Source organism: Capricornis sumatraensis, chromosome 6, assembly GCF_032405125.1.
Source record: "Capricornis sumatraensis isolate serow.1 chromosome 6, serow.2, whole genome shotgun sequence".
NCBI lineage: Eukaryota > Metazoa > Chordata > Mammalia > Artiodactyla > Bovidae > Capricornis > Capricornis sumatraensis.
In genome coordinates this window covers 97,726,343-97,754,124 of record NC_091074.1, presented here as the reverse complement: position 1 = coordinate 97,754,124, position 27,782 = coordinate 97,726,343, and the positions used below count along the sequence as shown (strand labels likewise).

Sequence of the window (27,782 nt, the reverse complement as noted above, 5' to 3'; positions counted from 1 at the left end):
TCCTATCATGCTGGAAGATGACATCGGCCACACAGGCACACACGCTCAGAGTTTATTGCTCTTTGCCACGGAAAGAAAGCCTCCTCTTGTGGGCGTCTGAAAAGCAGGAGGTGGAGTGTGACGTCGGTGATGGGAGGACTGTGCGGCCCACTTGCACCTTGACAGATGGCGCCAGGCTTGGCAGGTCTGCGGCAGCAGCATGTAGGGGCTGGGGGGCTGTGGTCACTGGCCTGGCTGCCCCCCTGGCCACCCAGCTCTTTTCCAGTTGTGGACAGCTCAGTTAGGCCAAACAGAGAGTCTGGGCAGGCAGAGAGCATGAGATGGAAGCAAAATGGAAAAGGAGATGTTGAGATGACCAAAACATCCTGGAGAACATTCTGCCTGAACAAGAGGTTTCTACCAGTGGCCATGGGCATTAGATTGTAACACGCTTGTCCCCTCAGCTCTGGGCTAGCCCAGCTCCATCCATAGCACCCTGAGGCCCGTCCCTCCCTCCAAACTCTGCCCAGTGTCGTGGAATGGTCCCCCATAGCCTTCTCCTTGAAAGAGTTAAGACAAGAGTAAAATGGTACAGAAAGAAAAATCTCTAAAAACGATGCTTCCCTCAAGAAACAAAATTTTAAGAATAATTAAAAAAAGAAGTGTGATCAAGAGATGATTTTGTCTACATTTCTAAAAGCGGAAAAGAATGCATTTAGCAAAAGTAAGTTTATCCCTGAGAATCTTAAGCAACAACGTAAGCCATACCTTTATCCTAATATACAACAAAATACAGAAGATGTCCATCTTCCAAATATTAAAACATCTGCTTTAGTAATTAAAAAAATAAAATGACCCAACACGCCAACATAATTAAAGCAAAATCCTAAGAAGTAATGACGTGGAAGGAAAGGTCCGTGCCAACCTGGACAACAGGTGATAAGTTACCAATCTGATAAACTAAAATGTCATTTCCAATCTGGAATTAAATTATCTTTCAGTGGCTGCTACGAGGAGGGGACGTTCAGGGCCCTTCTTCTCAGACCAGTGGCAGTCTGGCCATCTTTCCGCCGCAGAGCGGCCATGGGTGAGCCTGCGGGCATGACTCCACAAACACGCCACCGACCAGGGAGGCCAGACTCGATGCTCGCGGTTTTCCAAAAGGACAAAGAGAAACCAAGTCACAAGCGCGACCCAAGAGAAAAGACACAGAAGGCTGAGATTTGCTGACGACGGCTACCTACGCAGCACTGGACGGGGCACTGAACTGGCAACACAAAGGCCCTGTGGGCAGCCGGAGCCTCAGTCCCCGTCCGCATCCGAGTCGGCGAACTTCAGCTCACACTTGACGTCGAACGGCCGGTCCCTGACCGGGAGCTCGTCGATCTTCTGCGAGTCCTCCCGGTCAGTGGGCAGCCGGCTGGCCATCGTGTCCTGCTCTGTCTCGTAGCCGGTGTCCAGGGCTGGCTTCGGCTGTCCCCCATTCTGCTGGGAGAAGCTGCCCTGCTCCACCAGCGTCTCCTTCACGCTCTGCTCAAAGTCTGAGAAGTCCGACGTGGGCTTCTTCTTCCCGAGGAGCATGGCCGAGCGGAATTTCAAGCACTGTCCGGGCAGGTAGCCCTTATAGCAGTTGTAGGAGACGAGGCAGAGGAAGAGGGCGAAGAAGAAGAGGAAGAGAAACATGAGGAGGCGGTTGTCGCTGGACTTGAGATACAATGTCTTCTCCGAGTGGACTTGCGGGACCGTGTTGATGACGATCTTTGGTTCGCAGGACGTACTGGTGGGTGCCACGGGGCTGGACGGTGGGGGGACAGCACCCGGCGTGGTGAGCCGCACGGCTGGGGTCTGGGGAAACGAGACTGGGGTGGGCCCCACTGACACTCTGGGGGTGATCCGACTGCCTTCTGTCCGTGCGGCCGGCGAGGTAGAGGCCACTGTGGTTCGTGGGACCGTCTTGACCTCCAGAACATGCTTGGCCACCACCTGCGAGATCGTCTTGTTCTTGACCCTCTCCTCTGACAGGCACTGATACACCCCGCTGTCTCCTTCTGACAGGTTGAAGATGAGCAGGTTCTTTCTGCCTACCAAGCTGTACTTGGGGCTTTCGGCCTTGAGCACGCCGTTTTGGAACTTCCATACCACCCGGGCCAGGTTGGACTTTTGGGAACATTTGAGTTCTGCTGTGCCGCCATGCTTGAAAAAATGCTGCAGGTAACTTTCTTTAATTTTATCTGGAACATTAAAATAAATGTGCACAGCATCAACAACCCCGCTCAATACTTCTCTCAAAAATAGGTCAGCACGTACAAGAGGACACAAGAATTTCACCCAGTGGAGCAACATGGAATCTTCCAGAACAGCTAAGGAGATAAAGACATGCGTGACCAAAAAGCAAAGATGAGCTCCCAGTGGCAGCCCCGGGGGATGGGGAGAACTCCCAGGCCAGGGAGGCTGCAGAGCAGCCAGCTGTGCCTTCTGGTGGCGGCGCCAGGTCAAACGTATCAAACTTCTGCTAGCAGCTCGGTGGGCCTTGCCCCCTCCTCCTAAACCTGTCTTAACTGATGACATCTGTCAGATTAGCTGGGACATGCCTGACCTCCTGGCAGGGGTGGGATGACCTAAGGGGAATGGGAACTAATCTCTCCTGAGCACCTCCCTCCGGCTCACAAGTGGTGTGTATGCGTGTGTGCTCAGTTGCTCAGTTGTGCCTGACTCTCTGTGACCCCCAGGCTCCTCTGCCAGGCCAATCTGTCCATGGGATTCTCAGGCAAGAATACTGGAGTGGGTTGCCATGCCCTCCTCCAGAGGATCTTCCCAACTCGGGGATCAAACCCATGTCTCCTGCATCTCCTGCACTGCAGGTGGATTCTTTATCCACTGAGCCACCTGGGAAGCCCCACAAGAGATGTAGCCCCAAGCTAAGCGGCACAAAGAGGCTTATCAAGAGTGGACGTCACGGTTTGGGATGAGAGTGCCTTCCAGTAAATACACTCTGCATGGCTTCAGCATCCTATTTTGCGATATAAGGGACAGAGAAACATCACGGGGGTCTGCCACGAGATACTCGACCTCTGTTCCGAGTAGAGAAAGAAAAACAAAACGCGCGAAATGCTACAACAGCAAAGCATCATGAAATGGTTAAGAGACCCAGCCACCCCTAAAGGGGAGGTGGTGGGGACGGGCAACTTACCAGGGCAAGTGGATGCGTCCCCATTCATTTCCTGAATCAGTCCCCTGCAAGACAATGGGGCACAGGTTACAGGGTGCACACGCGTCAGGCCGTGGGGCTGGGCAGGGCGCCAGCATGCCATGCACGGTACCTGCTGGGGCCGTCAGTCTGGTGCAGGGCGACACAGGCGGCCACGGCCGGGCTCCAGGCGCAGTAGGGGTCCCGGGCGAGCACGCAGTCCTCGCAGGTGCTGTGCTTCCCGCAGAAGGCCACAGGAGCCTGCACCACGCCTGAGTTGGAACCGGCATAGACAAACTTCCTGCCCTGTGGGTGTGAAACAGATGAGAGCGGTGGGCATGGGTGGGGGCAGCCCTCAAGGGCCAGGTGCTTCTCTAGCTCACAGGGAATGGTGACAAGGCAGCTCCCCAAGCTTCTGGAGAAGGAAGTGGTACAAGGCCACATTAGATCCTGGACAGATCTGCATAGCGGCTTTGTGACATCATGGGCAGTGTGTGGTTTTGCGGGCTGGGGGGAGCCCACAGACTAACTCAGAGTACACTGGGCCTTGGTCCAAACCCCTCCTTCCCCTTCCGAGCGCCCACCCTCATCTTACTTGCCAGCAGTGCTTCTCTGCACCTCCTCTGCCAGCTCCATGTGCAGCAAGATGCGCTAGCCTGGCACTTCCGGCCGCCCTCCCAGCCTCACTAGGCCAGAGGCCACAGCCTCCAAAGCTCATCTCGTGTTCCGACATGTGAACCCCGGCACAGAGACAACACATGTCAGTGTGTAAATCCAGTGAGGCAGAAGTGAACGTCGGAGGAGAACAGAGTTTTAATAAACAGAGTAAGACAAGAGAGGAGGCAGTCACTGCTCTCGCATCTACATTTACGAGAAATGAACACAGCTAGGGAACGGAGAGCCACGCTCAGAGTGTCTGTGTTAGTCGCTCGGTCATGTCTGACTCTTTTGTGACCCATGGACTGTAGCTCTCCAGGCTCCTCTGTCAATGGGATTCTCCAGGCAAGAATACTGGAGTGGGCAGCCATTCCGTTCTCCAGGAGGTCTTCCCGACCCAGGGACTGAACCTGGGTCTCCTGCAGTGCAGGCAGATTCTTTACCATCTGAGCCAGGGAGAGCAGCAGAGAGCGCAGCAGGCTCCTCCGTGCTCCGCAGCACTGGGCCTGGGACATCTCCCTCTCAGGCCGATGGCCCCAGAGCCTGCAGCACAGAAGGAAAACCGGGCGCAGAGCCCATCGGGCCAGGCTGATTTTTCTCACTGAGCTCAACTATAACAAAGGCTGCCCTTCGGCATCCACCTGAAACCCACCAGGAGACTCAGGGCTGACGATTCAGAAGCTCAGCGTTTTCTCTCTCCTTTGCTGGTGAGTCGCTCTCACCTTGACATTCTAGAAGGGCCTTTGTTTAATGTCAAAAGATTGCCAAGTTTACACGATGCTTTGTATTTGAAACTCAGATGAGACACAGCCTCTGTCCTCGCAAACGCGTTTTCAAGTAACCTGTCTGGCTGGAGTGCAAAGTCCCTGTGTGACCCCAGATCCCCTGGCCTGTGATACCTCGAAGGCCCAGGGGTAACAGACCCACTGTGTGTGAGCACAGTTGAGAGAGGGCAGTGCCCCTGCGACGGCGTCACACCATGAAGACAAGTGACAGAGAGCCAGGCCCGGTGCTGGCCTGTCCACGTAGGCAGAGACCTGGGCACTGAGGCCAGGAGCACCCTGTATTCGTAAGAAGGAATCAGGACAACATCTCAGATCACAGTTGGGATCATATGACTCTGAGGAGAGGAAAAGTTTCCTGGGATGACTGGCCCAGTGGGCAACTTCACCAGGAACCTATAGAAGGGCCCTGGCGAGGGTGAAGACACTCATGCAAAGTGAGGCAGGTGGCCTGGGTTGGGGAGGGGGGGCAGCCTCCCCTAGGGAATGTCCCAGGCTGGCTCCATCCCTCCGCCCTACAGCCCACTCAGCCTTGCTCCCCAACAGGGCAGGGCTGAGCCCCCGTGACTGCGCCTGACCCATCCCAGTGAATGTGGAACAGTAAAGTGGCCTGAGACCTCATGGCAGTGACTGCAGCAGGCAAGGCCCCTGGGTGGACACCAAAGTCAGTGGGCAAGAGGGAACTGGGTGTCTGTTTAGCCTCAGCATTAGGCACTCAGTCATGTCTGATTCTTTGCGACCCCATGGACTGTAGCCCACCAGGCTCCTTTGTTCATGGAATCCTCCAGGCAAGGATACTGCCATTCCCTTCTCCAGGGGATCTTCCTGACCTAGGGATCAAACCTAGGTCTTCTGCATTGAGGGCGGATTCTTTACCATCTGAGCCACCAGGGAAGCCCACAGTTGCCCACAAATAAGCGTCAGCCACTGCAGGGGCTAAATGTGGCCCCCAAACTCTTCAACCCCTCCCCCCAGGAACTGGGGCTTGGCTCGGCCCTCTGTGGTGGGTTGCTCCCACTGACACAGTGTGGGGATAACACGGTGGTCCAGTGGCTAAGAGTACATACTCCCAGTGCTCCTGGGTTTGAGCCTTGGTCAGGGAACTATATCCTGCATGCTGCAATGAAGATCCCACAAGCTAAAAGTAAAACTGGATGCAGCCAAAAAAAAAAAAAATCAAGAGGTCACACTGACTCCACCTTCCTGAGACAGAGGTCATCTCCCCAAAATGCTCAACCCCAATCCAAACACGAGAAACACCAGGTATGCCCAAAATGGAGGAGCATTCCATGAAACGCTGACCAGTGCTCTCCAGAAGTGTCAAGGTCACCAAGACGAGGGCAGATGGGGAGCCATCCAGACAGGGGGCACTGAGGAAAGGTGCCAAGGCCACGTGTGGCCCTGGAGTCAGAAAGCAGGTCGTGGGAACATGAGGATCGGGAGTGTGGAGGTGAGTTAGGGTGCTGCTGCCAGCAGACCTTCTCAGGTTCGACAGGAGTGCTGGGGCAGGGCTGCAGGACTGCTCCACCTCAGCTCTTGCGGGAAAGAAAACAAGCCAGCCAGGGACCACCGGCTCCTGCAAGCTGTGCTGAGTATGCACATGCTCAGGCCCCCACCCTCCAGGGGACTGTGCCTTCAGCTGCAGCACTGGGCTCTCATCTCTGGGTCCACGGGTGGGTCATTGTGGGTGGATACGGCCAGAGCTGGAGGGACTCCTGCCTTTGCTGCACAGGTGGCATCTCACCATTACAGAATGTCCCCAGAAAAGCCACACTTAGCCTGGCCCCTGGACCCAGGGCACGCCTGCCACATACGCACCAGAGACGAGACCAGACCTGTTCATGCAGCAGGGGAGAGACAACCCCAGTGTCTACCAGGGGGTGAACAAAGCAGATGTGGGGTATGCACAGGATGGAATGCTACTCAGCCCCAAACAGGAAGGAGATCCTGTCAGCTGCTACAACACGGATGAAACTTTAGGACATGATGCGAAGGACCTCAAAAGGACGAATGTTGTTGGATTCCACTGACACGAGGTTCTTCTTAGAGTAGTCAAAGACACAGAGGTGGAATGCAGGGGGGTGGGTGCTAGGGGCTGGGGGAATGGGAGGAAGGGGACTTAGTGGTTAACGGGTATGGGGCTTTAGTGTTGGAAGACAAGAAGTTCTGGGGATGGATGGGGAGGAGGGTTTCATAATGTGAATGTATTTAATGCTTCTAAGGTGTAATTTATGAAGTGCATTTACCACAATGTACCGGTCATGAGAGGACAGGAGGGAGTGACAAGGAACTCCTCCCCCGGTGGAGGCTGTGTGCCAGGCCATCCTCCGCTCCCCCGGCCCTGCGGTGCCTGCTTATTAGCTTTCTGCAATGAGGACCCAGGAGAGCCTGCCGGTGGGGAGTGGGGAGGGAGGAACAGGTGTCTTTTCACCCCAAACAGCCGCTTCCTGATGCCACGGCAGCATAGCCAGCATTCCAAAGCCACCCTGAGCCCACCAGCCCAGGAGGTGTGGGATTCCATGATTGCACGATGCATTTTCATCTGTTCTAGGCAAATGAGCCAGGCCCCAGCGCAGTGAGGGCTCCTGTGGGGAAAGGCAATTCCCTCCCCAGGGTGCCAGGCTCCCTCCCTGGCCACTTGACCATTCCTGACCGCAGGGAGTGAGCAAAGGACTGACCTGTGAGATGTTCCCGTGGTCGATCCTGCCCCCATCCTTCCTGTGGGATCAGTGACCTTGAAGACCTGGGTCAGGATGGCAGGGCCAGCTGGGTCCAGGAATGATGTCTCGTGGAGCAGAGCTGAGCCCTGTTCTCAACACATGTCCACACTGGGGGCCCGGCCTTGGTTCTGATGAGTATTTGAGCATTTGGAGGCTTTAAGCATGCTTGGCTGAAGCACCTGAACCACATGGCAGAGCCCAGAAGGGTCCCTGGGTTTCCTTATTTCAAAACACTGTACAGGACGGCTTGGCAAAGGGTGGCCAAAAGCACCAGCTTGAGAGGCTCAGATCTACGTCTGCGAGCCTAACTCCACCAGGCTATTCCGTCTTCCTTCCCTTTTAGAATTGGAGGGAGAAGACACACACTGCAGGGGCCGAGAGGGGAGGGGACTCTGCAACAGGAGACTGAAAACCAGACGCAGCTCCTCAAGCCCATGATGAAGGGGAGAGGATGAAAGCCCACGTGCAGCATTTGCAAGGCAAGCCTGACCAAGACGTCGCCTTCTTTTCTTTCTCACCTGCCTATCAGGGGCCCAGTCCTGCTGCCCACAGCTCCAGGGCTGAGGAAGGACTGAGCTTGGGCCCTCCAAGCCATGTGTAGCTCCCACCAGGACCCAGGGCAGGGAGGATGTTCTGGGAGGCCAGAGGAACAACCTCTTTCCAGCATGAAGGGAGGAAAGCTCAGGAGTGCTGTGGGTCCAGAGGGAAAATCTCAACAACAGGGCGATGCCATATGAAGCAGGGACAGGCCAGCCTGGTGCCCCTAAGCCAGGCTTTACAAATGGGGTACAGGTGGGAGAGGCTGAGTGATGGGGGACCCTGCAGCAGAGGGGAATGTGACGTGTGGCCAGGTGGCCAATTTCTGGTGCTGACCGGAGTCTATCAGCCCAGAGGCCACAGCATGGGGGGCGTCACAGGGCAGGGCCGGGACCCTCCCAGGGGCTGCCAAACTTCACTGCACAGAGGAAGAAACAGAGACAGGACTGGCCCACCCAGGCTCACAGTCACGCACCTGGAGCAGGATGTGGACAAGGCCACATGAAGCCGGGCCTGCGCTCTGCTCCTCACTGTCCACCCCAGCTGTAAACCAGGAGGCACGTTTCCCAAAGGCCACTGGGATGCACAGCTGAGGACAGCCTGTGAACTGCAGGGCAGATCCAGCCCGCATGCTGCATCCAGGCAGCCCACGTACTAAGAACAATTTTCACATATTCAAATGGTTGAAGAAGAATCAAAAGACTAACATTTTGTGATATATGAAAATTTCGGGCACTTCCTTGTGGTCCAGTGGTTAAGAATCTGCCTGGCAATGCAGGGGACGCAGGTTCGATCCCTGGTCAGGGAACTCAGGTCCCACAAGCCATGGGGCAACTAAGCCCACATGTCCCCACTACCGATCCCGTGTGCTGCAACTGGAGCCTGTGCACCATAACGAAAGATCACGCATAACACAGCAAACACCCTGCCTGCCACAACTCAGGTCTGGTGCAGCCAGATAATCGAGAATGCAAAAGCAGAAAAGAAAGGAAAGGTGAACTGCAAAGCTCGGGGCCTGTACATAAGGCTTTGCTAGGGCCTAACAGGATTCACTTGCTTCCGGACTGTCCACGGCTGCTCTCGAGCTATAACGGCATGGCCTTCAAAGCCTTCAGCATCACTCTCACCCTTAATGGAAGAACCGTGCTGCCCCTGGTGAGGAGACAGCACCCTGTCTAAGGGGGCTTTACAGACACAGCGTATCATCATTCAGAGCACTGTTTTCTGTGCAAACGAGGGAGCTGCATGGATGGCACCAAGGATGAGGTCTCAACCTCACTAAGTTCCCACATGAGGATGTGTTTCCACAGCCCAAGGAGCCCCTGACAGCATCGTACATCAGTCCCAGCAACTCAGGGAGGTTCTACAACTTTTAGGACACAGTTTGCCTTCTCTAGTGGCTCAGATGGCAAAGAATCTGCCTGTAATGTGGTAGACTCAGGTTCAACCCCTGGGTCGGGCAGATCCCCTGGAGAAGGGCATGGCAACCCACTCTAGTGTTCTTGCTTGGAGAATCCCCATGGACAGAGGAGCCTGGTGGGCTACAGTCCATGGGGTCGCAAACAGTTGTACCCTACTGAGTGACTAACACTTTCACTTTCTTTGCCTTCCTTGTACCCCACAGCTCACGGAAGAACTTTCTGTAAGAGCCTGAAGCTAGGTTCATCTGGGCCAGATGGACGACAGGACCTGCCTGGCCCAGCCCGCCCTCTGGTCACTGAAATGTGGGGCCGCCCTGCCAGCCCCCCAGGGACTTACCTTCTTGGAAGACAGCAGTAGGCTCTGGATAGGCTCGAAGTCCTGGAAGAGCTGAGTCTCCTCAATGATGTGGATGTCATTCTCGAGGCTGATGGCTTTGTGCAGGGCGCCCCGGTCTGCAAGGTCAAAGCTGCATGTCAGTCCCCAGGAGAAGGGGACGGTGCTGGCGCTGTTGGCCACAGCAGCAAAGTCACCCTTCCTCCTCCTACTCCTTTCCCCAACAGGAGGCTTAGAAACAGATGATGTTTTTGCATTAGACCCACAAAGGGAAGAGTCACAGGCAAAATAAACAACTGGACACCCAGCTGGCATGGGTCATCCCCAGCTTTTTCTGAAAAAATAAACAGCTCTTTGTTAAGTCTAATACTCTCCATCAGAATGGTCAACACTGTGTCATCCAAATAAATGTGACGTGGTTCTTAGGCACCACAGGCCTCGGGGGGTGCCAGCCCACCAGGAGCCCCAGGCAGGGGAAGCCAGCGGCTGGGCAGCACCCAGGACTGACCACAGAGCCTGCCCGCTGCTACTGCCCCCTTGCCTGGTCCCCATCTCCATTCCAGGAAACTTGTGTTGGCGTCTGCGGGCCACTGGGAGAGGTGTGCCGCCCGCGGCAGGTCAGGACAGGTCTCGAGCCAGCTGCTCACTCAGGGAGGCAGGACGTGCCTGTCTGCAGCTCACACCTCGCCGCCATGGCACCACCTGGCCTCCCTCTGCACCACTCCAGACCCATCAGACCTGAATTTCTAGATCTGGGTCAGGACCTGCGTTTTTAACTGGTGCTCCAGGTGTTCTGATGGTCACAGAGATCTGAAGCCACCCAGGTGTGGGGACTTCTCAGAAATCCTCCCACACACTAACAAATCCTCCTACCACTCGGGCACCTGGGCGAGATGCTGGCTCCGTGTGGCAGGGATTAGCTGGACTTTATTGTTGTTTGGTTGCTCAAGTCGTGTCTGACTCTTTGCAGTCCTATAAACTGTAGCCCACCAGGCTCCTCTGTCCATGGGAGTCTCCTGACAAGAACGCTGGAGCAGGTTGCCCTTCCCTTCTCCAAGGGATCTTCCTGACCCAGGCATCGAACCTGTGTCTCCTGCGTTGGCAGGTGGATTTTTTAGCACTGAGCCACCAAGCCAGCCCTGGTTGGACGTACCCATGTTCTTACCCAGGGACCCACCTGTGCTGACAAACATGACGTCGTGGATGGTCCCGTCCAGGGCCCGGGCCCTGTCCACCACAATCTGCGTGTAGTTCACGTCGCCTTTGATCAGCCGGGGCCTACTGTCTATTGGGGTCACGGAGTCGTCCATCAGAGGGTGGTCTTTGACGAACTGCAGGGTCTTGTCCGGCAGGTTGAGCGAGCTAGAAAAGTTGGCCGCCCGTGCCTCCCGGTTGATGCACTGCAGGAAACAGATCAGCCATTACCGTGGGCACTCAGGCACGCAGCACGCGCTCACACAAGAGCCGAGGCTTCCCCGAGGTGCAGAACTTGGGGGTACACTGTGGATTTCTTGCCAAGACGGAAACACTGAGCTGACTTTTCCCCAGGAATCTAAAGACACAGTTATAAAGGAGGTAGGAAATGCAATTGTCTTTTTCTCCACTGGACACTATGGTGTCTCATGATACATAGTCAATGAAGTCATTTTCATCAACTCATGAATGAAAAAAATTGTGTCAGACGTCTGAAACTGAAAACCACACATTTCTCTTTTGATAGCTCTCCCAGAAGAGAAGCCTGGAAAAATGGCTAAAAACAGTTCAGTTATAAATATAAATAGCATAAAGGTCGAGAGCATGAAGGTTCTTTTTTCTGTCCTAGCTTCTAATGTGTGTACACCAAAATTCATGACCACAGGTGAATGCCTTTTGTTTAATGACATGTAGGAAAAGAACTGACCCGTCAGCAAAGGTGCACCCACAGAAGGGGACGGTCCTGGGAGGGAGCTCCAAGCCTCAGGCCACTCTCCCAGATCACGGTCCCACCCGTGGACCATGTACACAGCCCGGCTCACCAGGCCCATCATACATGAATGCTGCCACATCAGCCTAGATACCCACACCGATTTCTACATAAAATTTACTACTCTTAGGGCATGTGACTCATATTAACGAATGGTGCTCATCTCTCTGCCAAGAAATCATGTTTCTGTGCAAGACACAGAAAACGAAACAGATCTAATTCTATTGTGCAATGTTAATCACACAAAACATCCGGTGCCAGCCAGAACACCTTCTCGTTCGGGCAGTTTACAGCAACAACTGTGACACAGCACGCTGATGAGAAGGACCCAGGAAGCAGAGAGAGTGCCCCCGGCCCTCCCCGCTCCCAGGGGGAAGCCCGCGCCCACTCACCGCCCCGGGCCGCGGCGTGGGCACAGCCCCGTTGTAGCGCACCCACTTGGTGTGGGACTGCTCCACTGTGGCGCTCTGCATGTACTTCCCACGGGAGAAGACCGCCTCGGCCGTGGACAGGTTGTAGGCACACACGGCCGACAGCCCCACGTTGTTCCTGGGGAGGAGGGGGTGATACAACCGCCCTGAGGCGAGGGGCAGGGCGTGGGTCGGGGGGAAGGAGAGTGAGGTGAAAACACCCCACCCCCGCCCGCCTGGAGCACTCACAGCTGTGGGGTGAAGACCCCGTAGAACACGGGTTCCTTCAGGTCCGGAGACCTGAGGACGAAGACATCCCGCAGCACGTTGAAGACAAGGTTGCTGTCTGGCCGGGAGCAGATGAGCCTGGCCTTCAGGAAGGAGGTCCACTTCTTCTGTAAGGTCCTCAGGCCCCCCTGGTCCCCCTAGAACCCCAAAGACGTGTGCAGTGAGAGGAGGGGAGGCTCCCCCCAAACAAGAGCCGGTGATGAGGGATGTACTCCAGCCCTGAGCAGCTCTGCCTCAGTGAAAGGAAGCTGAGGCCAAAAAGGAAAGCCGACTGCAGACCACCAGTGACTCCAGCAACCCCTTCCGTGCCAGCTCAGGTCATGGATTAAAGCACAAAACCCAGCCCACAACAACACCTCAACGAGCAGTCACCCAACGGCAGACAGAACAACTGTTGGATTCTGCCCGCCCTCGGCGTCACGAAGCAGACGCCCCGCTGTCCTCCTGCACGGTCACTGCTTTAGCCCTTTGGCTCACATGCACCTCCAGACTCAAGACCCATCTGTGAGTGACCGGCAGAGCCAGGGGCTGGTGGACACGCAGGCTCCCCAGTCTGTCTCTGGCCAGTGTGCGTAGATGAGGTCTCCCCTAAAAGGCATTCCTCAAGGAGATCAGATTTTCACTTCCTTCCAGCTCTTGAGCTATCTGCTGAGATGCTCTGGACCTGTCAGGTTCTCCAAAGCACTTTTTAGTGAACAAGCAACAATCATGGAACACTCCTAACATGACTGGGTCTGGACAGAAGTACTGAAACTCTGACAACCAGACACAGAAGATCATGAAACTGAAGTGTCCATACTCATTCTGGACACAGTGAAAACGCACTCCCCAACCTTTATGTTGGAATGGAAAAACCCCTAATTACAACGTGAAAGTCGAAGTGTTAGTCGCTCAGTCACATCCAACTCTTTGTGATCCAAGGGACTGTAGCCTGTCAGACACCTCTGTCCGTGGAATTCTCCAGGCAAGAATCCCGGAGTGGCTGCCATTCCCTTCTCCAGGGGATCTTCCTGACCCAGGGACTGAACCTGGGTCTCCCGCACTGCAGGTGGATTCTCTACCGTCTGAGCCACCAGTGGTAGATTCTGGTTAATACAGTGCAGGAAAACTAACTTCCTATAAACTGGGAGAGATTTAAGGAATGTGTTAAAAACAGAGCCCTGAGGACAGAAAGCCAGTCACTGTCACACACAGGCCGGTGCTCTGTGGTCCCCAAGGCGACCTGTAGGGAGGACAAAGCCGAGCCCATCCATACCGCTATCTGTGGTGTGGATGAATAAGCAGTAGGGGACAGGCATCTCAGAGGAAGTGTGGAGCCCAGGTGATGTGTGCTCCCTAAGTGCAGGGACCAAAGAGAAAAGCAGGGGTGGGCTCACCTTGCAGACCCTCGCTATCCGGGGGATCATCAGCTTAAAGACAAACTCGTACTCCACAGACACCTCCGTGAAGAAGAAGTACACCCTGTCGTCCCCAAGGTCCTCGCCCTCCGGGATCTCTCGCACCACGTCAGCAAACACGAAGCTGGGCTCTGCAGGGACGGACGCTCTGATTAGCCCCGTGCACACTGAGGGCCCGGGCACCCCCCACACAGACTCCAGGGCCTAGGGATGATGATGGGGCCCATCTAGCCCTCCTCAGGCTAAGGAGATGCCGGAGGTGGGGGTTCTGACATACAGCCTCCCAGTCCAGCCCAAGAACTGAGGGCTGGATCTCTAAACTGGCAGGCAGCCTGGAGGCAACAGGGAGACAGACCCCAACATCCCTAGAAACTCACTGGGAAATATGCATTCGCTGGTTTAAACAGCCCATCCCTATAAGAGACAAACTCCTGACCACCAGATCCAGGTGCCCCAAGGCTCTGGCAGGCTGGCCAGTGCCCAGGAGAAAAGTCTGCTGTGAGTAGCTGTGAGCCATCTGATTGTGAATCCAATGTGGACATGTGACTTCCAGAGATAACGGTATAAGGTCACGTGCTGATCTAACAAGCCCAAGTCGTCAATCTGAGCCTCCCATATCCATTTTCAAGGAGGGGTAAAGGCAAGGTTAAACCAGCTCACAGGTGGCACTAGTGGTAAAGAACCCGCCTACCAATGCAGGAGACGTAAGAGATGCGGGTTTGATCTCCTGGGTCGGGAAGATCTCCTGGAGGAGGGCATGGCAATCTACTCCCGTATTCTGGCCTGGAGAATCCTATGGACAGAGGAGCCTGGCGGGCTATAGTCCATGGGGTTGAAAAGAGCCAGATGTGACTTAGCACACAACCCGCTTACTTAGCAGAGAAGAAAACAAGCCCCCAGATGCTGGCGATGGAGCTCCGAGTGGTTCCAGAAGAACCCCCACCTCACTGGGCCTGACATGAACCCCACGACACAGAAAGGTGAGCCGCGGACACCCTCCCATGAGGCAGAGGGCGAACCAGAGCGGGGGTTCTGGTGGAGAGGGCGCCACACCAAGCACAAACACACCTTCCACCTTGCGGCCCGCTTCTTACCATTAAGCCAAGGAATTGCATACTCTGTCCTCAGAGGACTGTGGGTAGAATTTCGGGAGATGATAGGTTCACTTCCCAAAAAGTTGTATGACGTCCCGGAATAAAGCTCTCCATCTTCAGTGACCCAGGAGGAAAGAGGAAAAGGGATCAATACTAGTGTTGGTGACACACCGATGCCCCAGCACCACTTCTCCTTCCAAACTGACACAGGCCCGCCCAAGAAACAGACACGCCGCAGCCCTGCTTCTGGGTGATGTTTCTGTCTCCTGAGTCTTCTGCTTTATTTCTGGATGTGGGGGATTTTGTGCTCCATGCTAAGCTGCTTGGGGCAGCAAGCAACACAAGCAATCCCTGCATCCCGTAAAATGACAAACACAACCGTGGGTGCCCAGGGGGCTCCTGGCCTGCTTGCCTTGGGTGTGCAAGAGCATTTCAAGGCAGGCCACAGCTCAGTCACAAACATCCCTTGAACAAAAGCATTCCCTCAACCTGACCGACTCATCCAGGTGATTTGCACAGGCGACAGATACAAAATAATCTGTCCCCAAATCTAGCTTGAAGACTGCAGGTGGCCATTTATCCCACTGAACAACGAATCCAAGAGCTCTATAGAGAGACTCCTGGACCTTCTGTGTGGATGGCGAATATGGGCACAAGCAGAGGGGGTCACTGCCGAGGAGGAGGAACGGGGCTGCCTGGGTCCAGTGGGGCCAAGCCAGGAACGGACACCAAGAGCAGGACTCACCGACCATGACTGACGTGTAGCTCTGTGCTGGGTCAAAGGGACACCTTCCTTTGCCATCTTCATTCTTCCCCAGAAATTTGAAGGATGTTAAGTTCTATAATTGAGCAGAAAGGAAGAGTATCATAAAACGTCTGAAGTCCTGCAGTCATCCTGACCATGCTTCTTTGTTGAACCACTGAATTTTCAGACTTGCTCTTCTGGGGAGATGGAGGGGACAGCACATATGCTATTACCAGCTGTCCCAGGTCTAGAGGCCAGCACCTTGGCAGCTTCTATCACCCTGGCACCCTTTGACACCCTCGAGAGCACCTCGAGGTCCTGGAGCCTCAGTTGACTCCCCTGTAAGACTGAGACGGTCAATGCTGATGTCTCTAGGGTCGCAAAACAGCCAGGGCAAACCAAACACAGGGTATGCTCTGGAAGGAACTGGAAGGCCACATGCAGACTTTTAACATCAGTAAAGATGCCTTCAAGCAGCAGGGGAGCAGGCTATCCAATGAACAGATAACAGAAAAAAGAGCAGAACCTCCGCCACATCCCACCCACTGAGATACACTCCAGATGGATTGGTGACTACAGTGTTAAAGATGGAACCATGCTGCACTAGTGAAGTATGGGTGAGCATTTCAATCTTGGGACCATCTCTCTGCACCTGGCGAGAGAGCTCAGAGCCAAGAAAGGGGAAAAATAGATCCAGCACAGAGAGGACTGATAGTGTCTGTCCACTGAAAGAATGACACAGATCAACAGTGACAAAGTGGGGGACACGAGAGCAAAATGACAGACAAGGCATGTCCATCCCTGAATATGTGAGAAGTTAGTACAGATGAGTAAGAAAGCATCTCAGGAGGAAAATGGTCAAACGTAGCAAGCTGGAGAAGAAAAAACCCAATGGCAATGCAGACCAGAAAGGGGGTGTGTACCACCAGCAACCTAGGAAGCACACAGCAATGAAAGTAGGGTACCATCTTCCACCTGACAGCCTGGAGATTAAGAAGATGGACATCCCGACTGTGATGGGTGGTTAGTGGCCTCGATGTCTGTCAGAGCCAGGGAAACAATCACAGTCACAGAGAAGAAAGGGCTCGGGACATGGGAAAAACTGTAGTTACATTTCGAGCAGGCTGGTGGAAGCAATATTCAGGTTTGCCACCTCCCAGGTCAGCAGCTGTGAACTGGGAGACAGTGTGATTCACTGACTGCATTTCAGCATGACGGCTGGCAAATCTGAATGGGGACTGGAGGTTAGATCATGTTCGGGTGACAGCATTCAGGGATCACGGGTCACAGTTCAGCATATCCACACGTGTGCACGTACATGGATGCTCCCAACTGTACCGTCTAGGTAGTTAGGACACATGCATGATCAACTTTTCCATTGGCTTGAAAATTTTTTTAAAACACTGGGGAAAAATAGGTCTAGGTTGTTGTTGTTGTTTTTTTTTTAGTTTACTTATTATTTATTTATTTGGCTGAGTTGGGTCTTAGCTGCAGCACAAGGGATCTTCATTGCTTCACAAAGCAACATGCAGGCTACAGAGTACAGGGCTTTCAGCAGTTGCAGAGCACAGGCTTAGTTGCTCTGAGGCATGTGGGATCTTAGTTCCCCAATCAGGGATTGAACCCAAGTGTCCAGCATTGCAAGCCGAATTCTTATCCACTAGACCACCACTGAAGTCTCCAGGTCTAGGTTTAAATGAAATACATGATTCCCTCACCTCCACAACTGACATGTTTGTGGAATTTAAGCTTAAATTCCATACTTTGAGCATCTGACTAGCAGAATTTAGCCATGAAATCCTTCATGAATTTAGGGTTCTAGCAAACTAAGTTTTCTACTCTACCATACTTTACACTTGGCAGGTACTCACTAAATCAGGGAAAAACACTAGAAAACACGCTTCCTTTTTGAATCTGAAGTGCATTTAAAACACTCCTCTCCCCTCTCTGTGGTGGTTCCAAATGACTCATCAGATTATCTGAGTAAAAAGAGTGTCTCTTGTGAGTCGCTGCTGCCCAGTCCGCTCTCTCCTTCCAGTTAGTTGTCAGCAAGGGGATAAGGAGTGGTGGGAGGGCAGCGGGAGAGTAGGGGTCCCTCTCCCAAGGACCCTACCACAGCAGAAGGTGACTGACGAGGCTCAGGGGGAGGCAAGGAAGGAAATGGGGGAGGGAGAGATGGGTCTTGCTTCTAAAACTGCTCACCCCACTGGCATCATGTTGTCACTCCCTGGAGGGGCAGATTCCAGAAAAGAGGATCAGGGAACAACTTGCACCCCAACAGCCGACACTGGATGGTGGTACCCCAAGACCAGAGTGGCAGACGTGCTGTCCTAGTGAGCCCGGGCCTCCATGAAGACCTCAGACTAGGGGTGGGGCTGCAACCACACACATTCGTGCCTCGTGGTTCTCAGGCTGCAAGTCTGAGTGTTGCTGGCAAGGAGGGTTCCTGGTGAGGAACCTCTTCCTGGCTTGCAGACCTTCTCACCGTTCCTCGTGTGGTGGGAGAAAGAGAGATTCTGGTGCCTCTTCCTCTTCTTAAAAGGCCATCATCCCATCGGATTAGGACCCCATCCTCATGACATGATTTAACCTTAACTACCTCCTCACTAGCTGCATCTCCAAATACCATCACAATCAGAGAATTAGGGCTCTGACATTTGGATATGGGGAGACACAAACATTCAGCCTATAGCACATGAACCTAGCACACAGGAGCAAAAGTCCTGACTGTTCCACCTGAGCAGGGCCCCTGTCGTACATGCTTCCTCACAAAATGCAAAACATGGCATGGAGAAACAGGCAACATGCTGGATCAGGGCATGATGGTGCTTCTCCTCGTCAACACTGGCCTCCCCAGAAGGTCACCCCACTGCCAGCCCCACACTACTGCCAGCAGCCCCATGAGTCCTGCCCCATCCAGACCCTCAGTCACAGTGGTCTATAGATAGGAAGGCTTAGAGGGGGCTGCTGAGGGGGTGGAGGCCTCGTGGGGAGCCACAGCTGCCCCAATTCCCACATGGGTGGCAGGAGAGAAACCCTCCTCGATTGCGGAGTAGAGCCCACTCAGCGCTGCTTCGAGCCCCACTCCACTTCAGCCACTGACCAGGGCGCCTGCATGCCTTACCAGGTGGTCACAGGCTGGCTGGAATGCGTTGGTCCCGCACACGTAAAGGGCGCTGGAGCTGAGTGGCTGCAGCACACGGATGTAGTTGAGGCATTCTGTCTACAGGGAAGAGAATCGCACGGGTCAAGCACTGTGCGGGTTCCCCTGGACGCCCTCCACGATCCCAACGGCTCACCCTGCTCGCCCCAGAGCAGGGACCAGTCCTGAGCACATGCCTGACAGCACCTCCTCACAGCTCGCTGACGACCGCGGGCCTCAGACGCTTTCTATCTCCACAGGCCAGCCCTGCTCTGCCTGGCACAGTGGGGGCAGGCTCCCGGAGATCTGACCCCAGACCTGGGCAATCCTACATGTGCAGCTGGCCTGTGTGCTTCAATTTCTGCAGGGTTCATGGGCCACCGTCAGGTGCCAAATGGACTTTGCCTCAGTCACTGATCTACACACAGCAAAGACGTGCCGGCCAGGAAGCAAGGAGAGCTGACCCTGAATCTCAGTGGATACCCAGCACAGGAAAAAATGCATTTGCTCTCAGAGAACACACAAACCATTCGCTATGTTGGCAGACCCATGCACGGGTGTGCTGTGCAGAATTCCCTCTGCCTTCCTTTTCTCTGGGAGGCCCTACCCTCGACACCCTAATGCATGCAACTGGAAACAGTGCTGCTCAGGAGATGGGTGTGCCCAGCCCGCCCAGCTCAGGGGAGAGGCAGGACTAAGGAGGGGCTCCCAGCCTGGCTGCACATCAGAGAGGCCCATCAGGAAAACCAGATGCCACTGAGGAACCCGCTGGCTATTTTAGGCTGAAATGTACTGGGATTATATGTGGTAGCATCTGAAATTATCTCCATTCAGGAAAGGCTTTTTTTGCCATGATTGTTTTTAAACTGGTTGGAAGTAATTCATACTCCATGAAAGAACTGGGAGGGACCCTTGTCCGCTGTACGACCTCCACGTAGGCCCAACCCAAGTGCCTGCTGTAACTTAGGTCTAAGATAACTCCCTGCGACATCTGTTATTACATTGCAATGCCTGCATTTTTCCTCATTTCCAATTTAGTAACTTTCGTGACAGGGCTTAGTATTTTGCTAAAAAAAAGTTTAGCCAAAATTTCTGTTTTTGTTTAAACTTTAATTGTTTTGAAATTAGCCACCAACTACTGAAACTGACCATAACTGAGCTGTCTTAACCAATGACCAAGGAAGATAGGGCTCTTATACTTTGAGACTCTGACATGGGCCCAGCAGGTGGGGGTCACACAGAATTCTGGAGGGAGATGGACATTCAGCCCAGTGTTCCCCAGATGGACCAGGCTGTGCTTAGTTGCTCAAATGTGTCCAACTCTTTGTGACCCCATGGACTATAGCCCACCAAGCTCCTCTGTCGATGTGATTCTTCAGGCAAGAATACAGGAGTGGGTTGCCATGCCCTCCTCCAGGGGAATCTTCCCAACCAAGGGATTGAACCTGCATCTTCAGAGTCTCCTGCACTGCAGGCAGATTCTTTACCCACTGAGCCATGGGGGAAGCCTCATGCTGAGGTGCCTATTATCTCCTAGAGAAGGAGCCAAATCTCCAGGAATGGATAGATGTTGCCAAAAATCCTACAGCAACCCCTCCAGACCACTGCTGTTCAAGGGAGGCACAAGCCTTCCCTGCATTCTACACCTTTAGCCAGCAAGCATCAGACATCATTTTCTATAGTCAAAGTTTCAGGCCATTTGGACCAGTTAAACTCAGATCAACTTTAAAGTAATTTTCAAAAGCCTGGTATGGTTGGCACTGGCAGTGAGAGCCCCAAGCTCACCACTTGGGAACAGAGAGGCGACCTGCAGGATAAGCAACGATGAACACTCTGGGGGCTGCTCCGCACGAGTTGGGGCACTGGGGAGAGTAAAACAAGTAAGCCATTCCCCCGGTGGTCTTTGAAGCTTGCAAAAGAAATTACCTGTTTTGATTTCCCCTTCTCTGCACATCTTGCTTTTTTATCTTCTGAAACCTTCCAATAAGCCTGTGAGGAAGAACGAAAGAGTCCATTTCAGTGCATGTTCCCCCTTTAATAAAAAGGACAGACTGGTATATAAATACACAGTTTACAAAGCACACATTGGTATTTGAAACACAGGTATTCCCCGAGGCATTAACATCTCAGATTACAAAGCGAGGCTCAGAGCAGACACTGCTGCATGTGAGCAACAGGGGCTTCAAGAGTGTTCTGTGATCCTCACCCTGCAGCCTGAAAGGGGGCCTGGAAGGCAGTTCCCAGATGACCATTACTCACTGCAAAACAACTGCAGAAACAAAACGACCGGAAGTGGGGAGAATTAGTCATCAAAAACCTAAACTGCAGGCCTTCTCTCTCTTTTCTGGGGGAGCAGGGTGCACACCAACAGCATGTAGGATCTCAGTTCAGCGACCAGGGATGGAACCCCTGCCCCCTGCAACGGAAGCGCATGGGACAGTTGGGAAGTCCCTAAATAAACTGCAGGCACTTTCAAACATCAAGTGGGTGTTTTCAACCATTCAAAAGTGATTTTTGAGTCCAGTAAAAAGTCTTGATATTACTTGCTCAGCGGAACAGCAGGGTTACGATGCTTTAAATTTTATGTGATGGCAGCAGGTGAAGGAGATGGAGCCAAGCAGCTTCCTCAAGTTGAACGTCTTTCCACTGAGACCTGGGTTCCCGCTCCTTCCACACCAGGTGGACGGGCAGTCAGGCTGGCAGGTGCCTTGGCCCCTCACCCCCCAGGGAAGCAACAGTCTTGCCTCACCGAAGGCTCCCACACTCCTGCCTCACCGTCCCTAGACGCCATATCTGCCCATGTGATAGTCCATCTCTGATACCAAAATACATTCCCCCCCAGAGAACCGAAGCTGGCTTCAGGCACTCGGGGGTCAGGAAGCAGCAGCAGGAGCTTCTCCACAGCAGTGACGTGAACCCCTCAGTGACATGTCTTCAGAGAAATGGGGGCCCTCATCAGGACCAGGACGCGTGAAAGCAGAACAAAGTCCCATTCCAAACAGTAACTTTCTTTTGCAATTAAAATGTACACAATTTTGTCATCCACAAGCAATGCCTGAGGATACAGGAACATGAACTCTGATAGGCCCTTAACCACGTTCTTGGGGGTTTCACTGAAGCTTGGCCTGGGGTCCTTTCACTTTTTCTTCTCTTTCACGTCAACAGGGCCCAAGCTTCTCGGTCAGTCTGAGGGGCCACAGTCAGGGCATTAACAGAGAAACGAAGGCTCTGACTGAGCATCTATGTGCCTAGTGGAACCAGGGTGCTCTGAGCATGAGATTCAGAAAGGCAGTGTTGACCCGAGTTGTTGAGGAGAGTGGGGTTTGACCAACACTGGGAGGTAGGGGCTGAGAGGAAATCAGACCGTGAGCACCCCTGTGCTCTAAGCACCTTACAATTTTAAACACTTTATTTTCACAGCATAATGGCTGCAATCTCATTTATGTGAAACAGAAACTAAGCCCTATGCTTGCCTCTGGAGATGAAGACAAACACAAGAAAATAAGAGAGGTCAGGGCAGAAAATGCCTAAGATGAGTGTAGGCCAGCTTGATTTCAGAAAACAAGAAAATTACACCAACCATTTGCATGGTGTTTAAGGACTCAGGAGCCTAGGAGAGACTGCCAGAGGTTAGAAGGGGACAGTCTGAGTACTGAGTGAGGCTCTGGATGCAATGGCTTGAGACACTTCAAACGTTTAAATCCACAAGTCACGGTCATACTAAAAACAGTCTCCAAACCTACTGTCTCCCTTTGGAGTGAGCTTACTCATTATTTTGAAAACTAGTAAAGAAAGGCAAAGATTTTAAGCTCTGATCCTGCCATTTCCATGGGAACTAGCCTTGGGAGATGTGAATAGCTGGCAATGGGCAGTTCCCCTTCACAGACAATATTCCAGTACACAGATGGAGAAGGTAGAGGCGAAATGTTCCATTCTGCCATTCTTGATGTGCTCTAGACTACAGTGGTCAAGAGCAAGGAGAATGCCCACCTGGGAGGAGGGTCCTGCCTCTCACAGGAGCCAGCCCAACACTGGGGCCCTGACAGGACTGAAAGCAGCTTTCCCAGCAAGTGGACCGAGGGTAGCTTCTAGAAATGGAGATTCAATGGCAGAGTGCCCAGCCACATAAACCGTCTGATTTTAACCCAAGCAAACTGAATAGTTAAACATCATTAATGTGAGAGTCCATGAAATTTGAACACTATTTGATGACATTAATTATTAGAAGGCAGTAATGACATTCTGGAAAAAAGGAGTCCCTCCCTTTAGGAGATGCTCTGGGAAACTTTTGGGGATGAAGAACATGTGGTTGGGACTTGCTCCCACAGGGAGCAGAGGACAAGAACAGGGATGAGAGGATGGGGGTGGACCCTTGTCCTGCAGGAGCCTCGAGGGAGTACAGGGGTCATCATATCACTCCCTCTGCTCCAGCGCGTGCCTGAGATTTTCTGTAGTAAAACATTCAATAATCTAAGATAAAAGGAGGTGATCCCCGGGTTAGCTGCCAGCCTGGGGAGGATGGAGGCTGCTAGGGGAAACACCCTGAGATGGGGCTCGTGGACACAGGGCAGGAGGGGAGCTTCTGGATAACAGTGCCCTTGGCCCTGGTGGGCAGAGAGGCTGCTCGCTGGCCGTGCAGGACGGTCCACGGGACCGGCCACTGGGGTGAGGCTGGATGGCCAAGAAAGGGACTGCAACCCCAGGAAGAGCCCAGTGTATGGACTTGAGGAGAAAATGCCGGAAAGAAAAAGGCAGCAGGGGCACAGGGAGCCCACACCATACCTCATGCTGCTTCTTGGAGATGTTGTGAGCGTTTAAGGCAAACACAGCTTCCCGGGCACCCACAAACAAGGTGTCCTCGTCCTCACTCAGCAGCAGGGCCGAGTAGTTGAAGATGCCTGGCTCGTGAAACTGCACCAGCTGTACCTCTGGGGAGGGCAGGGCAAGAGGAGAGCGTATTAGGTATTTCTGAGCCTGGACACATCCAGAGCACCTAGTCCCTCCAGCGCACTGCCGACCCACCAGGGCCATGCCTGGGGTCTGCTGCCACGGTGGCCAGGCTCGGGCCAAGGCCAGAACTCAAGCACTTTTGGGTGCAACAGACCCACCGAGGCCACCACCAAATGTGAGGCCACCACGTAGCTGTTGCATTTGACCAGTGTTGTGGCATGACTTCCCTTCTTGCTCCCTCCAGCCCAGCTGAATTCCAAACCCGGCAGTGTGACTTCCCAGGATCGTGACTTCCCAGGAGTGTGACCTTCTAGGAACATGACCTTGAGATGTCCCAGGAGAACTCAGACTAGACACCTTAAACTGCTGACAACTGCGGTTCCCTCTGCCTCCCATCAAACTCTTATCTATGTGTATGTAATCACCCACAGATGAGGTTTATAAAGAATATAGCTATTTAGCATTTTCTTATTCAGAAAAAAAATCATTTATCTCAAAGTCTTATAAAAAAAAATCTATTGCAGTGATTTAACCCAGCATTTTCTAAGGATAACCACCACAAACTTAACAAAGCAGAGTAACAGGTGACTTTTTCACTTATTAGGTAATTGCATCAATAGCTATTTATGAATATGAGGAATTTAAGGACTAGCTACGCAGAAGTAATGTAAATGTACTGACACTCTTTCCTAGGGAGCTATTTCTTCTTTTTGACCACCCCAGCATCAATTTTAAACTTGGCTTCCCACGTATCACCAAGTTCTGCTTTTATTGAAGGATTAGGTGTTCTCGCTTTCTCCTCTTCTAATTCTCCCCTGTTGAAGAAAGATGTGCATGGGGTAGAGTCTCTCCCAGCACACAGTGCCTGGAATTCTGCACAAGACAGCTGAGTCCTGCAAGCACAGCTCGCTCAGGACTACGGAGTCAGAAAGACTGGGGGGTCCCAAGGCAGAGTTCCTGCCTTGGGACAGAAAATTACAGAGAAACCAATAAACAGCAAACGGAAACAATTCGCCTGAAGCTCAGCTTCACATACTGCCTACTACAAACACTATTCGGTGTGGTTTGTGCCTGGGCAGTGTGCACCAAAGGTCGTCAGGCACCAAGAAGATAAACTTCCTTCAGGCGCGCCCCCTGACTTAGAAACCAAATCAGGGGGCCAAGAAGAAGCCCTGCGAATGTCTCCAGGTGTCAGAGCATCTCCCCAAAGTGGCAGTGCCGGCCCTCTGTCCACACACAGGGCCAAGAATACGGACCCAGCAGCCAATGGCACCCATGCTTCCCCACACCAGAGCAGGGAGCAAGGCGCCCATCCCCATCAGGTACTGCTAGCACCTGCCACCGTTCTGCCCTCACCTCTGTGCTCCCAAGTGATCCTAGGTACAGGAGCAAATGCCACAGCCGTCCCAAACACCACGGCGAGGGCGGTGAGCAGCCCCCCAGGAGGGGCACACATCCTCATCGGTCAGGGCTTCAGCAGGGGCTTCAGCAGCAAATGCTGGCGGGCAGCGGAGCCCACAGCAGGGGTCGTGGTGGTGGCCACTCAGAGCTGCAGCACAGCCCGGAGCTGGTGGGTGGCACGAACCCGGAGGCCCCGCATTTCTCAGCACTCACTCTGGGTGAGGTCAGTGCAAACGTGAAAGGCCACCAGGTTCTTAAACAGCGTGCTGCTCTACGGCCTTCTGAAGAAATTCTGGAAGAAAGTGCAAAGGAAAGGATGCAAGTCAGGATGTGTGGCAACAACGCCTGCTTTCTGTTCTCTCAACATCACCGCCCCCGCCCCTACCCCCCGCCCATGGCTCTGCTTTCGCCACAGCCTCAGCCACGGACTCTTCTACGGAGGAACAGGGTGGTGAGACGTAAGGGGCCTCCGGAGGGGGACAGCCCCACACAGACACTGCACCCCAGAAGGCACTACAGTCAGGGCTTTCTGCTCCTCAGACTGGCCTGGAATGCAGGACAGACACAGGGACCCGACCAGCAGGGCAAACACATGCCTGGCTGCCCAGCTTCTTCCCTGTGTGGGCACCGTGTGCATCTGGTAAAGTGATGGGAAGGAAGGGAACGGAACCGGGGTTTCAGTTTCCCGTGGAGACTGGCTTCCCAGTTCCTGTAATACTCATCAAGGACGATGCCCAGAGCTAAGACCAGAGAGCTGGGTGGAGGCTGAAACATGTAAGCACACACACCTGTGCAAGTACACATGTGCATAAGTACAGACATGTACACACACACCACATACACACACGTGGGGCCAGGTCGTGCAGGAACAGCTGACCTCCTGCAAGGGACAGGGCCACCCTGATGCCACCTCATGGAAAGAACAGGCCTGTGCTTAACAGAGAAACTTGGGGCTGGGGGTCCCCAGGTCTCCTGGAGCCCACCCTCTGTCCCTGCCCCGTGACTGCCTGAGTCCAGCTGCTGCCTGCTCAGACCGTGCACCATATGCGAGGTGAATATGGTGAATATGCCCACAGGTGAACCTGCGGACATCAGTGAATTGGAGCAATTATCGATAACACCGGGGTCTGCCTCTGACCCAAGGCCCCACCAGGAACCCAGAGAACCTCTAGGATGGACTCATTCCTGGCTTCTCAGGAAAGGTTTAAAGCAAAACCCTGGCCTGAGCAGAGGCAGGACCCTTGCCAACCTCACGTGGGGAACAGAGTGCAGTGGAACCCCTGCCTTCTCTACAGGCTACCCCCAGGGACCCCCAGCACAGTCCACAGGCACTCAGTCCCCTCCTCATGCTGAGCACCCCCTTCTGCAAAACAGGGGAGCCGCTGTCTCTCCCCTCCCCAATGAGTCAGTCACCCTCACCTCCTCCTCTTCCTTCCACCCCCACCAAGCCAGCCCACTTCCACATCTACCGGTCCAACTGACACCCCAAGGCCCCCCCTTTCTAGAACTTTGCCCTTGCCCCTACAATCACTGTCAGCCTCCTGACCACTCTTCAGGATGTCTGAGGGACAGCCAGCCCCTCACTCCCTCTCCAGCGGTCCTCTCCTGGCTCAGCCTCCCCAGACCTCCCTCAACTTGCCCCAGGTCAGTGCCTGCCCTGCTGCCCTCGGACATATTAGACCAGACCAAACCACTTAAGAGGGTCTGGGGAGACGTTCTGGCTTCCTGTTGACCTGGTTAAGTCACCGCCTCCAGGAAGTGCTCCTGGCTCCTTCCTCATTTTGCCTGGGTAGTTCTCTCTCATACTCCTGGTGTGCTTGTCTGGCTCCCAAAGCCTAGCAGGGAGCACAGCTCACCCTCCACAGTGCTTTGGGGGAGGCGGGGTCTTTTATTAACTGCATTTACTTTTAATGTGTAACAAGGGGCACTACCACCCCAGCTCCACTTCACCAAGGAAGGAATCACAGGGGACTTCACGGTGAGCACTTGCCACAGGGGGAGATGCTGGGCAAGGGCCATACACTAGGGGCCAAGCCACATCTGCCCGCCCAGCTTCCCTGCTCAGGCACCACTGGCACCTCCTCCTCCAGCCTGAAGGCTGCCTGGCCAGGCTCTCTGCCTCCACCCAGCATCTGTTCTCCATTCCAACGTACCTATTAATCAAGGAGTACACCGAGTCTGTTTCCTCCAGGGACTGGCCCATCCTAAGTGGAGGCGGGCACCTCTTGTCAACAAGCAGCTTGGATGAGCATTATTTTCAGTTTTTTGATTCCCGGAGACTCTGTCCCAGGTCTTCGAGCCTGGCATAGTGGCTCGAAAGCAGCCACAGCTGATGCATGAATGGATGGCATGGCTTTGTGCCAACACAACTATCACAGGATGGGCCCTGGGCTACCGGCCAAGCCCACAGGGATGTAGCCCAGACACCCAGTGACAAGGGAGCAACCCCCATTGAACGCAACACCAGATACATCAGGAGGCTGAGGAGGCTAGGAGGGGAAGCAGAGAGGGCTGCCTCACAAGCAGCCAAGTCTTACAGGGGCCCACCATGTGGGTCACACGTCACCCTCAGCCTGGGCCCAGGGTGGGGTCCCTACTCTCCAGCCCTTAGTAGGGAAGTAAGGTATGAGGTGGGTCCAGAAGCCCAGGGCAGGTGAGAGGCTCCGAATGGGACTCATTCAAGAATCCCAGAGTGTCCAGTGAACACTAAATACACCCACAGAAATCCTACACAGCTGTAGGACACCCAGGCCCTAGGGGACAGATGTCAGCGTG

The 27,782-nt window shown here is 53.7% G+C and overlaps 1 protein-coding gene across 1 annotated transcript; it reads right to left on the bottom strand.

Annotated features, from left to right (window-relative positions):
• SEMA4D (semaphorin 4D) lies at window positions 1-25,078 on the bottom strand. Its single transcript, XM_068973960.1, has 14 exons — window positions 24,963-25,078; window positions 23,439-23,584; window positions 20,583-20,645; window positions 18,639-18,737; window positions 15,515-15,608; window positions 14,770-14,883; window positions 13,655-13,806; window positions 12,240-12,415; window positions 11,973-12,129; window positions 10,795-11,017; window positions 9,621-9,736; window positions 3,300-3,472; window positions 3,170-3,213; window positions 1-2,210 (listed from the first exon to the last, which is right to left on the bottom strand). The coding sequence occupies exons 1-14, from the start codon at window positions 25,066-25,068 to the stop codon at window positions 1,282-1,284; spliced, it is 2,592 nt and encodes an 863-aa protein (XP_068830061.1). The 5' UTR covers window positions 25,069-25,078; the 3' UTR covers window positions 1-1,281.
• Between the last annotated feature and the right edge of the window lie 2,704 nt (window positions 25,079-27,782).

Bases quoted from the DNA above. Each gene is read 5' to 3' on its own strand.
- SEMA4D (XM_068973960.1), bottom strand. From the start codon at position 25,068: ATGAGGATGTGTGCCCCTCCTGGGGGGCTGCTCACCGCCCTCGCCGTG. The intron at 23,585-24,962 runs GTGAGGGCAGAA...TGCCCTCCCCAG, and splicing joins GATCACTTGGGAGCACAGAG to AGGTACAGCTGGTGCAGTTT. The intron at 15,609-18,638 runs GTAAGGCATGCA...GCTCAATTATAG, and splicing joins AGCCAGCCTGTGACCACCTG to AACTTAACATCCTTCAAATT.